At 40.8% G+C, this 16026-nt stretch overlaps 1 protein-coding gene across 1 annotated transcript in view; it reads left to right on the top strand.

Moving 5' to 3' along the window:
- Frem2 (FRAS1 related extracellular matrix 2) overlaps positions 1-16026 on the top strand; it is a 171125-nt gene that overhangs the window by 67706 nt on the left and 87393 nt on the right. The window contains exons 3-4 of the mRNA XM_008849363.1: positions 9469-9615; positions 15367-15597. Coding sequence (XP_008847585.1) covers positions 9469-9615; positions 15367-15597 — 378 coding nt within the window. The remainder of the gene's footprint in view (positions 1-9468; positions 9616-15366; positions 15598-16026) is intronic.

Genomic DNA, 16026 nt, shown 5'->3' with positions numbered 1-16026 from the left:
AAAAAAAAAGAAATTTCAAACTTCAGAATCTTGATTTTGCTGCTGAAAACGCAGAGCTGAGAATACATAAACCACTCAGATTTCAGTCTGCATTTTCAGATTTCAAGAACTGGCAAACTAAACAAACATTACTTTTAAGAAGGGTTTGTTTGGTACGAACCTTCCAGCCTACTGAGTTAAATTCGGTCATTATATTTTAATTCATAGGATGATTTTTCTGTTCTCAGCTCAACCAAACTCCTTCACTCTGACCATCAACTTTAAAAGGTGGTACTCACAGAACAAGGGAAATGGAAGGTTGAGCTTTTGTTTTTTACAAAATAGACAAAACTTTTGTCATCTTTTCCCTCTTTTAAACTTTGACTCCTGTTGGGGTTATAACTCAGTGGCAGAAAGAAGATAATGCAAAATGTAGGTGGGTTGTAATGCCTATGGGTTGTAAGGCCTGTGGGTTGTAAGGCCTGTGGGTTGTAATGCCTGTAGGTTGTAATGCCTGTGGGTTGTAATGCCTGTGGGTTGTAATGCCTATGGGTTGTAAGGCCTGTGGGTTGTAATGCCTGTAGGTTGTAATGCCTGTGGGTTGTAATGCCTATGGGTTGCCCCTGTCGCCTTGTCCTGAGCTGTGGTACTGTTACTCTAATGGGAATTAGACAGCAGCCTCACCTCCAGGGGAAATGAACTAAGTGGTGATAAACCGGTTGCTCTGGGAGGTGGTGGCTGGGATGGTGGGCCACTCCCCCTCCCCCCCACCCCTCTTCTTGGGGTGGGGGAGATGTCTGGCTCTGGCGCCACAAAAGGAATTAGGCTTTGGTTTGAACAGAGACCTGGAGGCTATTAAGTTTATTTTAAGAACGTGTTGCCAGAGATCTAATAAATTTATTTGTAGCTTCAGGCAGAGCTTGCGTGTAATCTTGTTGCGCCAGGTGTTTGCTGTGGTATTTTTTCTTTTCCCCAGAAGGTGCCGACGAGGGTGTGGATCTAACAGCCTTAGCTCTGCTCTCTGTAAAGGCAATATGAAAGGATTGTGTTTGTTTGCCTACATTTTCACTTCTGTTTGTAAACAAGAAAAATGGGAGCAAAATGGTTTTAAGTTGTTTTAAAGAGAAAAAAAGTAAGGCCTTCCCCCAAATTAAAAAATATATACACATCCATCCATTCATACTTCTATATTTAATGTTTGAGATGATTAAATATATAACCTTATTAAAAGATCACTAGACAAAGCCTCAGAACTCCAAGTAGCATATTCCTCCTTTACAATACAACAACTACTTTGTGATTCCTTCAAATCACAGCCCTCCTTTTACTTTAGTTTGGTAAAAACAACCAGTTAGAAGCTAGCCATCTTTCATTTCTGCCCTGAAATTCTTGATGCCTGCATTTGTGCTACATAATTGTTTCTTGAATTAACTTCTGTTCTTATGTAAATACAACTACACTTTCATGGTAGGAAAATTAAAGAAAGAAATAAAGAAAGGAAGGGATAGAGAGAGAGGGAGGGAGGGAGGGAGGGAGGGAAGAAGGGAAGAAGAGAGGGAGAGAAGAAAAGGAAGGAAGGAAGGAAGGAAGGAAGGAAGGAAGGAAGGAAGGAAGGAGGAAAGGAAGGAAGGACGAAGGAAAGGAAGGAAGGAAGGAAGGAAGGAAGGAAGGAAGGAAGGAAGGAAGGAAGGAAGGAAGGAAGGAAGAAAATATGTTTAGCTGCTCATGGGACACGTTTTAAAATAACTGTTAGCTTTAAGTTTCCAGATGCTAATGGAGTGCGGTTCACAGGGTAGGTAAGACTTCACCTTGCAGTTACTGGTGTTTGCTTTGCCCTTTGACCTCTGTGGGTGTGGCCCGAATTCCTCACCCTAGCCGGCATACCAGCTGTTGAAGACTTTCCGTCCCCAGGGCTGAGGATTTAGAGGAGGAAGAGGTGGCCTGTGACACAACCCAGTCAGGCTTGATTCTGGAAAGACTTTTAAACCCTAGGTCAAGAAATGCAAATGGATGGTTCCTTTGTAGTTGCTTGGGTTAAAAACAAGCACATTCTTTCCCTTTTTAATTTATTATTTGTTGGGAGGAGGGTTCTGAGGCTGGGGCCCTGGACTGTGCTTGAAAAGGAAGGGAGCCTTGCAGGCTCAGGCTTGCAACTCCTACCCAGCTGTGGTCTGCTGGTTTCATCCATCAGAAGCAATTGCCTTCCAGCCTCCTGGCTTTGACTAGCCTCCAAATGCTTTCCTGAAGGTGGAGGCTCTGAACTCTGGAGTTCATTCTTCTGCAGTTCCATCTCAGGTATTTAGAAACTGGCCTTCACCTTCCATTCTTCCTTTGAATTCTTTCTGTTCATTAGCTCCAGGGTCTTTGCTGACGGTGGAGGGGATGCACACTCAGATAATGCTTCTATCCCATAGCATCACTTTATGAATTACCTTAGCACTGTAGACTGGGGACAGTTTAACAATGAAATCACCAACAAAAATGTGCTACTACAATGACTGTGAAATGAAAATGTTTATAGAATAAGAGCTACAAAAGAAGGCAGAGTATTAGGTGATTCAAACATTTTGACACCACATACTTATGTCCAAGGCTGACCACAAAATCACCTCATATTGATTGGGGGGGTGTCCAAATATGGACATGAAAAATTATGTGGTGGACTCTGTACCAGCCTCTGATGCAGTCCATGAGCATGAATTTAGGTCTTTGGAGCCTCATGTACTAATACATATTATGTCCCTCCCATTCTTTAGCCTTTATGGAAATATATGTGCTCAAACACATCCCAAAGGACAAAACTACATGGCATAGCATGGACTGCGACACCACTGGTTTCTAAGGGTTTGTCGGCCTCCCCTCCACATCATCTGACAACTAACTGCTTATCTGTCAAGTTTGCACAAGAATAAAGAGAAGGGCAGGTGAGGTGGCTCAGTTGGTAAAGGCACTTGTTGCCAAGCCTAAAACACTAAATAATAGATAATTTTTTAACTTTTTTTTTTGAGATAGGGTCTCCCTGTTGTCCAAGCTGGCCTGGAACTCGCTATGTAGACCAGGATGGCATCAAACTCACAGAGATCCACTTGCCTCTGGCTCCCAAGTGCTGGGATTAAAGGCGTGCACACCATGCCCTGCCTAAATAATAATTTTTTCTGAAAAAAGAATTGCCAGTAGAGTGTGAACTAAGCCATCCTTAAGCTGAATTCAATGCTGCTCACGAGACAATTATAAAGATGTCCTGTCTCTGTTATTCTTGGCTCTGAAGTGCATACTTGTTTGTGCCATTCCTGGAAATGGCTTAAAAGATCACTACATAGGTGTGTGTAGCCAAAAGAAATCAGCAGGTGTCCCATATATGCCTCGACACCTCCCACATCTTTGTCACGCTACGTATCTTTCTACACATTTCTCTACATGTCCTTTGACTACTTTGTGGGTCTGACTCTCGTTCCATGTTGCGTCTATCTTGAAACATAAAAGGTCGTGGAAGTCAGGAGTGAAACCAAAGGGGAAATGATGAACCAGTGACCAAACGTTGCCCATGCCAGCAATTTTCTAATCCCTTCAACTAAAATACTCTAATTAGACTAAAATAATCATTCAATTTATTAAGTGTCTGGAAAATAATGAAAACTGTTGGCCCATCAGTTACGAATGCTTTAGAGTCAAAGCTCTTCATAACTGTGTATCTGAGTCATCTCAGGGTGAGCCTGCCCAGCCCTCCAGGCAAACTTTGGGTACACTTTACCTACTGCTTCTCTGTCTCTAATGTCCAATCACTTAAATAGAAAAAAGAATAGAAAATTAATATTTAGCAAATTCCCTAAGCTTCTGCAAAGTTGATTTCTTTGAAGTTCTCTTTTTACTGGATTCCTTATCGTAACTTAATCTTCCCAAAGTGCCCTCCTCTCCCTGGATGTCCAAATACCACCCTGACTTAAGGCCCACTTAAACACTATCTCTTCCATGACTTCATCTTTGATCCCCATTGGTTAAAGTAATCCCTCCTTCTTGTGCACTCCCTCAGCTGCACGTCAGATGCCTTGCAGTATATGCCAGTGTCTGGCTTGCGTGCTTTGTCTCTGCACATGTGACGTTCGCCATAGCAGAAGGACAACTCCCTCCCAGGGACCCAAAGACCCAGGTTGGCTTCTGCTTTGCACCAGACAGTTTTCAGTAAACAATAAAGTCGACCTGACTTTAAGGGCCAGAAAATCAGACTCCACAAGCTGACAGAGATGCTGAGGAGTCCAGGGCAATACAACATTGGAAATGACCCTCTACAGAAATGAATCCCTTATGTAAGTGTAGCCGCAATCACCAGCTCTGATGCTGATGGAGACTGAAACCTGGCATCCTCTAAGAGAGCGAGACATCTTGAAATATGCTTAAAAATCACATTGTCTGACTTCACCAGTAAATTAGATAATAGTACCTTAATATTGTCCAATATAAATACCTATTTTTAAGCAAGCACTCTATTCACTAACTGATTCCTTAAATATTGATTTCTGCTGTTTAGAAGATTATATCAATTTTTTTGTTTTGCTATAGCTATATATTTGATTTCCACTTAAATGTTTGGGCATCCACCCTCAACAGCACAAGTCAGAGGTGTGGCACAGGGTGTCATTATTAAAAGTGTGTTTTGTCTTCAGGGAAATCAAGAAACCCAGTCTTTTTAGGGAGGGATTATTAAAGATTTGGTACTCTTTGTTATTCTAAAATAACTATTGAGTTTGAACTGAAAACATAGAAGCCTAAAGACCAGCTGGAGAAGTTGAAGGGGGGCTTCTCTCACCACCTCAGTGGCTTTAGTGTCAAGGATTGGGGACAGAGCAGTTGGGAGTGTGGTTATCAGCTGTCAGGAGGCACCTGTTGTGTGGATTTATGGCACAAGCTATGGGTGCTAATTTGTTTCTTGTGAGGCTTTGAGACCAACTCCTCAGGCATCTGAAATGGCAGAGAATCTATTTTCCAAAGGCAGCCAATCACATGTAAGTAAAAGTTTTTGTCAGGTTTCTAAGTTGTTTAATTTCATTTAAAGTTTTGCATTCAGTAAGCTACAGCCCTGGTTACAGAATTAACCTGAACTATTCCCGTTTATTAAGGTTAGCGGAGTTTACTTGCTGTGCACTAAACAAGATAGATTTGCATTCTTTAGCTAAAACGCAGTTCAATTCTGCAAGATCATAGCTTTAATAAATGGGGTTACAATAAGCTAAGCTTAGTTCCTCAAATCCCTCTATCATTCCTATATAAGTGATTGCTGAGATTTTATAAAGTCTAAAACTAAATATGACTCACATGTGTTTTGTTCAGAGGAGTGATGGCAGTGTTTAATTGTATTTGGAGTTAAGCTTTATAGGCTTACCTTTGTGGTCTCTACTTAAATATCTACCTAAAAATCCCAGTTTTAAAGTAAATTCCAAAGTCTTATGATAATTAGTCTGAGCCATTTCCTTGTCTCACAGAGCAAAACTTCCCAATATTGTTTCTGGATTTTTACTTTAATGAAATCTCAAAGTGATGGATGGACCTGTGAAATATGTGTCCATCTATATGTGATTCAAAACTGAATAGACCAGCAATTTGACTCTAATCCTTCCACAACGTATGTGCTAGCTTGGAAATGGTATATATAAATCTTATAAATTCAGTAGGAATGAAATGAGGTATCCCTCTGTCTATCTATTCCATCTTGTAATGAAATGGAAGCCCTTTAGTCATCAATAATTCTTGTGTCATTTGGAGAAACATCAGTTCCAATAGTTCATATACAATGGTTCATACACATAATTTAAAAATACTCATAGTGTTCAAAAATAAAAGACATTTTAGACATATCATTAAGAATAATTATATTTTTAAATAAAAAGATTCAGTGCTAAAAGCAATAGGTTACTTAGAAATTCATTGACATGGGAAATGAAGTGTTTCCATCAACCAAGACAAGAGAGTTCTAGTTCATTCAGTGACCATTTTCCTAACAATAAGCAAAATGTACTGCCTGCCTTCCTAGTTCCTGGGCTAGAGTGGGATGAGACAACATGATCAAACAGAAAGTAACTAAGTGAAGAAATGAGATTGTGGAAAGTGTTAACTGATCCTAAGGTGTGGGAGAGGTGGTCTGGTTTGTAGAGGATGAAGAGAAGACCACCACCCAATATTCTTCAGCCTGTAGTATTTAAAAGAGATTGATATTTTTGGATTACTTCAGGAAGAAGGATCAGATCGTAAAACTGGTTAGAATTGTCAAATTCAGAGAAATAGAAATTGTCAAGAGTGAAAAAGAGAAGAATGTTCTAGGCAGAAAACAGTACAATATGCAACCCCCTGAAGTCTATGTGTAGCACCATAAAAGAAGTAGTGGCACAGCGGCACGTTTCAGTCTGGGTGTACTGATCAAATCAGGTGTACTGGTTAAATGTGTAATTAGTCCTCCATCTCTTTCTCATTTCCTCATACTGGAACCTTCAGACTCCTCCCTCTAGTGATTCATAAAATATATGTAATAGCTGCATTCGTCGGTTTTTCTTTGCTGTAAGAAAATACCTGAGATAATTATCATAATAAGAGCATGGGTCTACTTTGGTTTCCATGATCAGTTGGGGCCTCATTCTTGACCCTGTATCATGGCAACAGATCATAGGGAGGGTGGAGGAAACTTCTGACCTCATGCTTCCTGGCTAGGAAGCAAAAAGAAAGGAAGGGGGGTATGTGTCTGGGATCCCAATATCCTCCTCAAGGTCATGTTCCCAATGACCTAACTTTGTTCCACTAAAGCTCTATCTCCTAACTTTTCATGACCTCCCACTAGTGCTATGGGGCTGTAATCCAAGCCTTTACCATGCAAGCCTTTGGAAGATACTCAATATCCAAAATATACACAGGCTATATGAGCTCTAACACCCCCCACATGTTACAGAACACTAGAACTTATTCCTTGTATCCGTGTTGTGGCACCATTACCCATCATACTCCACACCCCACTCACCCACCCTTCTTAGCCTCTACTTAACAGTACATTTTTTTAATGTTTAAAAGAGATAGAAATGATTACTACCCTGATCTAATCACTGCACTTGAGTCAAATCATCACACATATGTAGCAAATTATCACACTGGACTCTGGGAACATGAGACTAAAATAATTTTAAAAGGAAGTGTAGAGCTATAAAATGGTAGGTGTTCAGATGGGCAAGGAATGTCTTGGGATAACATGACAAGAAGTTTGAGAAAAAAACCTGTGCTCTTGGAACCACAGTGTAATACAGGAATACAGCATAAAGTCATCCTCATGCAATAATTTCCTTAGAAATCAGATGTTTTCTAAGAAAATCAGAAATATTGACAGTAGTATAAAAGAATTGAGGACATTTCTAGTTTCTGGAATAAATTACTGCAACTAGTATATTAATACAGTTGAAGAGCATGAGAGACAGAGATCCACTAAGTGCACAATTATATGGAGGAATCAAGGCGTGAGAGCCGGGGGCTGGCAGAGAGGAGCTGGCTGCAGAGCTGGACAGCAAGAAATGGTGAGAGGGTGAGAGAAAGGGAGCCCAGACAAAGGTGTCAGGAGGAGTGAAGGTGACAGATCCTCCTAGCTATCTGATGTCTGGCTTGACCCCTAAGTGAGTGGATAAGAGGGCCATGGGATAATCAGGGTAGGTGAAGATGAACCTGGAAATTCACGAAGACAGTTTAGCATAGTTTGCGCTGTAGCTGTAGGGAAATGGAGCAAATGAGAGAGAACCACAGCAGACTTCAGGCAGGTGAGTGTCTGGCAGTGGACGTGCAGGGTAAACTTGGGCATACGTGTGTGTATCATAGGCTAGCTCACTTGAATCTCGGTGGAGTCACAGGTGAGAATTTACAGCATTCCATGCAACTCTCCAGATTAGGAAACCGAGGACCACAGAAAGCCAAGCACCAGATAAGAAATGAAATGAGTGAGCCTTTCATTCCAGGTCTGAGAAGCCTTCCAGCCCATGGACTCTTCTCTCCAGAACTGGGATGACCCATAGTGCAGGAGATAATTATGGATAGTAAACTCATAGTGTCAAAATGTAGAATAAAGTTCTTTCTTGAACATACAAAAAAAATATCCTGATCTCTAACCTTATATATTTAATACTTAAAATATTAATCAAAAAAGTAAGCATGGGGTATAGGGAGCTGTTAGAGAGATGGCTCAGTGGTTAAGAGCACTGGCTGCTCTTTCAGAAGACTCAAGTTCAGTTCCCAAATGGTAGTTAGGTTGGGGGCTATTATAGGAAATATTACAATGAATGCTTCCTTACAAATGTATTTTGGCTTCTTGGGAAGACTGACAGGATCAAATAATAAGCCATCTTTCACCTCCTGCAAACATGCCATAGACCTGTCTAAATGGCTGAGCTGTTAAGTTACGAGTCAAGCAACAATAAGCAAGGAAACAGATTTCCCTACCGAATCCCAGTTGCACAAGGTATTCTTGATTCTTTAGTGTGAACTGGGCCTACAGAAGAAAAAGAGAACATTTTCATGTGTTCTACTTTCTTCTTGTGTAGATTTTTGCTATCAGCCAACAAAAGCCTTGACATTTTCCCATCTCATTTTTCTCTACTGTAGCTCTCTTTATGTAATTTCTAAAGAGAAGAAGAAACTAGAAATAAAATTGCGCCTCAAGCTAGGTTTGTTATTTGGACCTTTTTTCTTACCCTTTTCCAGAAAGGCTTAAAAGGAATTACTGATGCCTTTGTTTATAAACCTCACCTTACTCTGAAATAATTGGCCTAGATCAAAAGAAGTAGAGGGGTAGGTGCAGAGTGATCAGCTGATAACCATTTCTCTTTCATTTACCCAACAGAGTAGCTTTCACATTACAGAGATCACAAGAGAGGTTTATTTCCTCCTGATTGGCAGCCAGCTCCATTTTGGTGGGAAGGTGGGAGGGGAGTGGAAATCAATGAAAAGAGCTGTCTGTTTGCTCTCAGGAATGGAGTGGAGTCTAGTGGGGAGGGGGGTGGAGAAGGGATATTTGTTTTTCTTTAAGTGGTTATAATTAAAGCCTTCCACCCAATTGTTCTGTGAACCAGAAAAAGGTATTTGTGAAGTTCCATGTGTTTTTAAGAACGTTGCAGAGGAGACTTGCAGCCCTCTGGAGAAAAACTTGCTCTCCAGTGGCACCTGGTGGCAAGTGAACCAACCTGCAACATGGATACGCTGTTTTACGATCAAACCACCTCGCTGTCTCCTTTTTACTCCCTATCAATCTCCCATCCTAAAACTGCAGGAAATTCCTGAAAGATCATGTCAGCTGGTGAATGCCTGTATAGCAGCCACTGAGTAGTACACTACATATCCCCACACACGTGTTCTAGAGTTGTATATTAAAGAGAGTTAGCAGTATTGGTTTTTTAAATTGCATAGTTTGTGAAATTTTTAAGGCCATTCATTCAATAAAGCAGTAATGTGGGGCTTTACATTCTTATTTTCCAGGTGGAAACAAGTTGACCAACCAGCATTTTCGCCTGAATTGGGCATGGATCTCCTTTGAAAAGGAATATTATTTGATCAACGAAGATTCCAAATTTCTAGATGTTGTTCTTAAACGAAGAGGATACTTGGGAGAAACTTCATTTATAAGTAAGTTTAATTTTCACTTCATATAGGTTTATGATTTTTCTATAGTAATTAAACTACAATGTTGAAATTTAAAGATCTTGTAACTGCTAAAAAATCTTACCAATAGATTTGTGTCAAGCTGCATACCTCATCCAGGCTTCTACCCTAAGTGTGGCCTTTCTCTGGTGTAAAATAATTTTCCAAAATCAGAAGTAATTACTGGTAAGTTCCAAAGTAAAATCAAATGTCACTAGGTTGGAATAAGTTTAAGTGAATCTTTAATTTATCCCTAAGATCTAAGACATCAGTATAAAATATATATGAGGGCTACTTTAACAAATAAACAGAAATTATTGAGTGATTTGTTAGGCATCAAAGTGTAACTCACTGTGTCATATTTGAAGGCTCCGTAGCTCACTGGAAGTTCCTTGAACCCCGGTGCATTATGTACAAGATTTACGCTGTGATTTTTCTTTTTAGCCAACCTTAACATGTTAAACACCAGGCATTTTATTCTGCCATATTTCTTTAAATAAAACTGAGAGTCAACAGCAAATCAATAAAACCTTTCTTCAACTCTAATTCAGGTACACATTTTATATCATATAACCACGAAACAGAAAACTATAAAGCAGTAACATAGTTGGTGCGGCATATTGGTACGTTATGAAGTACCCCAAGCAACCATATTATTTTGAGTACCACATATTTAATAGTCTTTTAGGTCTAGAACTGATATGGGTAAAAAGAGCTTTGTTGAGTGAGATTGGGAACCATAATATGAATCTAGGAAAACAGGCAAAAATAAAAGGTTTGTCTCCGAAATGATTATTTGAAATCGTATTGGTTGGTCAACCGTTAAGCAGTGGATATCGGTCAACAGAGAGATCACCGTCTTGCACATGCTGATTTCTGAGCATATTTGGATGCTGGATGTTAATTATTCGTTACTATAAAAATAGTTGGTTTTTTTCTCACTTTAAAAAAGAGGCCCGTGTGCCTCACCATGCTGCCACAAGGCTGTGCTTCACACTGTTTCACCTTTTGGAGCAGTAGATGCTCTTCCTGCCCTCCCTTTTAAGACACACCCTCTGTACACAGTCTCTGCACATTCTTAAACTTACTTCAGCAAGCAGTTAGTCCTAACTGTGCTTCGTGCCTGAAAACATAGTGAATAAATCATGCTGAAAGTAAGTAAAAGCAGAGCACCTCAATGATTATTAATAGTATTTCCATCTATATGATTTTTGTCCCCACTCTTGATACGTTGATTTAGTTGCTAATTCACAACCACCTTTTGGATAACATTAAGAAAGTCAATTGACAGGGCTGGAGAGATGGCTCAGCTGTGAAGAGCACTGACTGCTCTTTCAGAGGACCCAAGTTCAATTCCCAGCACCCACATGGCAGCTAACAATTGTCTGTAACTCCAGTTCCAGGGGATCCGACGCCCTTTTCTGATCTCCATGGGCATTGCACGACACGGGTGCACCTACCTACATGTAGACATTACACTCGTACTCATAAAATAAAAATAATAAATAAAATATTAAAAAAGAAAGTTAAGGATTGGAAAATAATAACATTTTAGACTGTCTTTGAAAATTTTTCTCCCCACTGTTTCTTTGCTTCTTAAGCTGAAGCTGAAGTATCAAACAAGAGGTCCTTTTGCCTAAGTTAATTTGTTTTGACCAACTATTATTTCCTATGAATGTGACTGTACCAGCAGTTGCATGAAGATTCTATAACTTTACTTGGTTAACCTTACATGGTTACTTACTAAACTGTGGTGGAAGGACATTATAGACTACTGTGTGTGGTCTACATCTGCCATCATTGAAGATGACTCTGAAATTTTTACCAGGACTTGAGATGGAAGTCAAGATAAAATAAGAGGCAGCCTCACAAAGGTCTACCATGAGAAGTTTCCCATGGCTGATGCATAAAACCCCCCACTTCCACTTACGATCTTTTAGAATGCATTCTGTATAGCTAAGACAGCACATCAGCACATCATGTAAAAAGTCAGACTATCTCTTGAGTACATAGTAAATCATAAATTATATGAAGTTTATAAATATATTTTCACAAAGATGATTGTTCATCTTGTAACCCTGCATTGCATTTTGCATTGCGGTGACAGGATTCCTGACAGAAACAACTTAAGGGAGGAGAGGATTATTTGGGCTCACAACTGTAGAAGGTTGCAGGCTGCCAAGGCAGGGAAGAAATGGAGGCAGGAGTAGCCTTGGCTGTGCCAGCAAAAGGGCGAGACGGAGATGTTCAGAGCTAGCCTGGCACCAGGAGCAGAAGTGACCTTCAAAGGCCTGCCTCTAACATCCCACTTCTGCCAGCCAGGCGCCATAGCCTTCAAAATAGCGCCACAACGTACACGCGCACACACACACACACACACACACACACAAATGCAGGTTCTGAGCCTGGCTTATATCACTTCCCACAATGCTTTGCAGTTCTATCCATTGTCCTGTAAATATCAGGATTTCCTTTTTTATGACTGAACGAAATTCCATTGTCTATGCACCACATTTTCTTTATGCATTCCTCTGTTAATGGTCATCCAAGCTCGTTCTAGTTCTTAGCTACTGTGAATACTGAAGCAATAAACAGATGTGCATGCATCTTTGTGGTATATAACAGATCACAAAGATTTTATTGCTAGTACTTATTAAATATTTACTGATGGCAAAATATCTCCTTAAGTCCATTAAACATTTAGTGATCTCTCCCTCTCTTTCTCCCCCCCCCCCCACCCCACAGCAACCCTTCATTCCCTCACTCCCCAAGACCTTGAGTCCACTATGGTGTTTCATTAGGCAATGGCCTAGGAAATAGAAATAATTGTTAATGCCTGTTGAGCTCTTACTGTGCGCCAGGCCTGGTCCCCGAGTTTAACCCCACAAGAAAAGTACCTTTATGTCTCCCACTTTATGGGTGAGGAAAGAGAGATGATGTGATATTTCCAAACAGTCAAAGCTAGTAAAGCCAAAGCTGAGATTTGGCACCAGGACCCATACTGCTAGCCACTTTGCCTTAGTGTGTGTTAAATCTGAGAGAGGTTAATAGAATATAACTCATTTGCAGCCCCACTGCTATATCTGAGAAAGGCTATAAAATCCATTCTCTCAGCCCAAGGGTACCTTGCTTTAACCCTGTGCAACTTTCCCATATAAGAGAAGAGGATGTGAAAGGAGTTTCATTTAATAACCAAAGTGAAAAACTGTGGGTGTTTTCAGTAGCAGCACTGGATTTGGTGTTACAAACCTGTGTCATGGGGGGATGAGTTCACTGTCCTGTGGTGAACTTGATACTTAAAGTAGAAGATATTCCGTGTATTATAAGCATTCCTTTTTGGTTTCAGCTGCCCTTAGTCTCCAGGAAAGAACACACTGCTGATAAAAGGAAACAGACCACACAGCTGATAGGCGGTAGCTGGCAGAGGCGACTAGCAGGGGTTGGATTATGCCCCTAGGGATGGATGGGTCAGTGAGCAGAGCCTTCAGCCTCACAGAATGACTCCTTTCATCATCACGGGGTGGTGACTGTGGCGGATTCAGCAGGTGTTGACAGCTACTCCGTGTGCTCTAGGAACAGAGTGCTAACAGGAAGTCTGCAGCATTCAAGCTGATGCGGGTGCTTTGATTGCTGTTCTGTGCACTTTATCCTCTTCCGTTAAATAAACCCAGATCTATCTTCTTCTAGAGAAGAAGCACATGGAGCAATATTTATCTGCCTAGTGTTTTTCTGAGGGCTATAGGAAAAAATTTTTTAACAAAACCTAATTTACTTTCATCTTCACTTTAAGATTAAACTAAGAGTTCAATATAATATAACTAATATATTCAGATATCTTCAATTTAATCTTGCATAAGCACTCCAAGGCAAATTTAACAAGTAGGATGTAGCCTAGCACACAACACTTACTCTATGATTGTTTGTGATTGACTGTATCATGTTTGATCAGGAGTCATTTCGTTTGAAGAACTAAATGAATTTTCCAAAAATATGATAATTTCTTCAATTAGATGAGGAATATTACAAATAAGTTATTTTTAACATCTGTCATAACACTCCCCCCACCCTAAAGTTTGCTTGCTTGCTTGTTTGAAATAGGGTCTCACTCCATAGCCTAGGCTGGACTAGAGTTCACTGTGTAGCACAGGCTGACTTTGAACTCATCAAAGTCTTTGTGAGTTACCACACCTGGCATAGAGACCCTAATTTTCTTTTTCAATACCAGAGGCTGAACCTAGACCCTCATGTATGCTAGGCAAGGGCTCTACCATTGAACTGTATCTTACCTATATCTGAAAATTGCTACCTTGATTCATTAAGAGGTCTTTAAGGCTATACAAGTTCGAGTACAATTGCTTTTTTTTTTTGAGACAAGGTCTCCCTGTAGCCATAGCTGGCCTGGAACTTGCTTTTTTAAAAATATTTTATTTGTTATTTTTATTTTATGTGTATGAATTATTGCCTGCATGTATGTGAGTGCACCCTTGTCGTGCAATGTCGCGGAGGTCAGAAGAGAGCCTCAGATTCCCCTGGAACTGGAGTTAAGGACGGTTCATGGCCGCCATGTGGGTGCTGGGAATCGAACCCAAATCGAACCCGGGTCCCTTGCAAGAGCAGTTAGTGCTCTTAACCACTGAGCCATCTCTCCAACCCCAGAACTCACTTTGTAGACAGTCTGGTTTCTATCTCAATCCTCCAGAGTGATGGCATCATAACATTTGCCACCATGCCTGGCATACTATTGAAATTTTAGAGTTGTATTACAATGCATTTGTTCATTGCTTTTTGGATAATATATCCTCTGGTGTGACTGCCTGGCATCATTAAAATGCCAGTTCTCCTGTAGCATAGCTAGAGACTTCAGCCTTCCCACCCCGATGACACTGAGTGAACCATTGACGAAGCAATCATAGCCCTCATTCATGATAAGCATGTACGTTTGGCTTCCAGCCCTCTTCATGTAGTTTCAGGAAGTTTTGGGTGTGCCATGAAGAAAACATGGCGATCCCCATGCTGACAAACTGAATTCAAGTCTCTTCAGGGTCACGGTACCCTTAGAGGATTAGGGAATATTATGGTCTTTGGTATTCTGCTTGGCCGCTTAAGATTCTGATTATTAAAGGATTCTTTGACTTTCAGTTTTTTATTGCCTATGTTCTCTAGTTAGAAAATGTTCACTTTTATAATACTCAAGAACACATAGAACAATCAATGTGAAGAGTTTTAAGATTTATGATTTTTTTTTTTTTTTTTTTTGAGATAGGTTCTCACTATGTAGCCCCAGCTGGCCTGGAACTCACAAAGATCAGCCTGCCTTTGCTTCCTGAGTGCTGGGATTAAAGGTAGACACCACCACACCCAGCCTAAGATTTATGAACTTACATAAGCGAGGATATCATATAACAGGAATGTAAATTTGGTTAATTTGGCTTTGCTAAAGCTCTAATATTAGCTGAAATATATGAACAAGAGCAGAGTCATGAACTACCCGACATCTGCAGAACACTTCCGTCTCAGACCCAGGCTCCCCTTTCACCTCACAGAGCCAAAGCAGGATGCAAGATGCAACACAAGATGCAAACCATCTAGTCCTGAGGCTAGAAGCGAGCTTAGTGGTAAATCCCCTGCCTCGCCCATGGGAGGCCCTGGATTTGATCTCCAGCCATGAAAAAGAAAAGGAAAAGGGCAAATAACCCAGTGTAGAAACTAAGAAATGATACTGTGTCTTTTCTGAAGGTATCGGCACAAGAGACGGGACTGCAGAAAAAGACAGAGACTTCAGGGGCAAAGCACAGAAACAAGTGCAGTTCAACCCTGGCCAGACCAGGGCCTCCTGGAGAGTGCGGATCCTTAGCGACGGGGAGCACGAGAAGTCGGAGACCTTCCAGGTGGTTCTGTCTGAGCCGGTGCTGGCTACCCTGGAGTTTCCCACGGTGACCACGGTGGAGATCATCGACCCGGGTGATGGTGAGAGCAGTTGTCAACTCCTTCAAGTCACTGCTGCTGGGCTTTCAGGACAAAGTAGCTTTTAGAAGAGTTTACAATCAGTATTTGGACTTTCTATTCTGAGAATTTCCTAGGTCGGTGGTTCAGGATTCTTAGAGATGTTGGTGAAAAGAGGGAAATCTAGAAGTAATGAAAGAAAGCTACATTTCTCCAGTGAACGAACTGCACAAGATTAAACCATGTCCTTTCTGGCACCATCATCCTGTCATCCTGTCCTCAGAGCAGTATTGTTCCTCCCACTTTTCTGGAATCAGTTCATCAGTTTGAAAGTCTTTTAGATGTCTTAAAATACCCTGCAAGCAAATGGTTTGAGCCAGACCATTTAGGGCTGAATTTGTTCCTCATGCTGCATTTAATTATCTGAGTTCCCTGCATGTACTCACCAGTCCC

Source organism: Nannospalax galili, unplaced genomic scaffold (genome assembly GCF_000622305.1).
Source record: "Nannospalax galili isolate Female #2095 unplaced genomic scaffold, S.galili_v1.0 scaffold264, whole genome shotgun sequence".
In the NCBI taxonomy this organism is placed as follows: Eukaryota; Metazoa; Chordata; class Mammalia; order Rodentia; family Spalacidae; genus Nannospalax; species Nannospalax galili.
The sequence above is the reverse complement of the archived record's forward strand: the minus strand, read 5'-3'. Positions and strand labels throughout refer to the sequence as shown.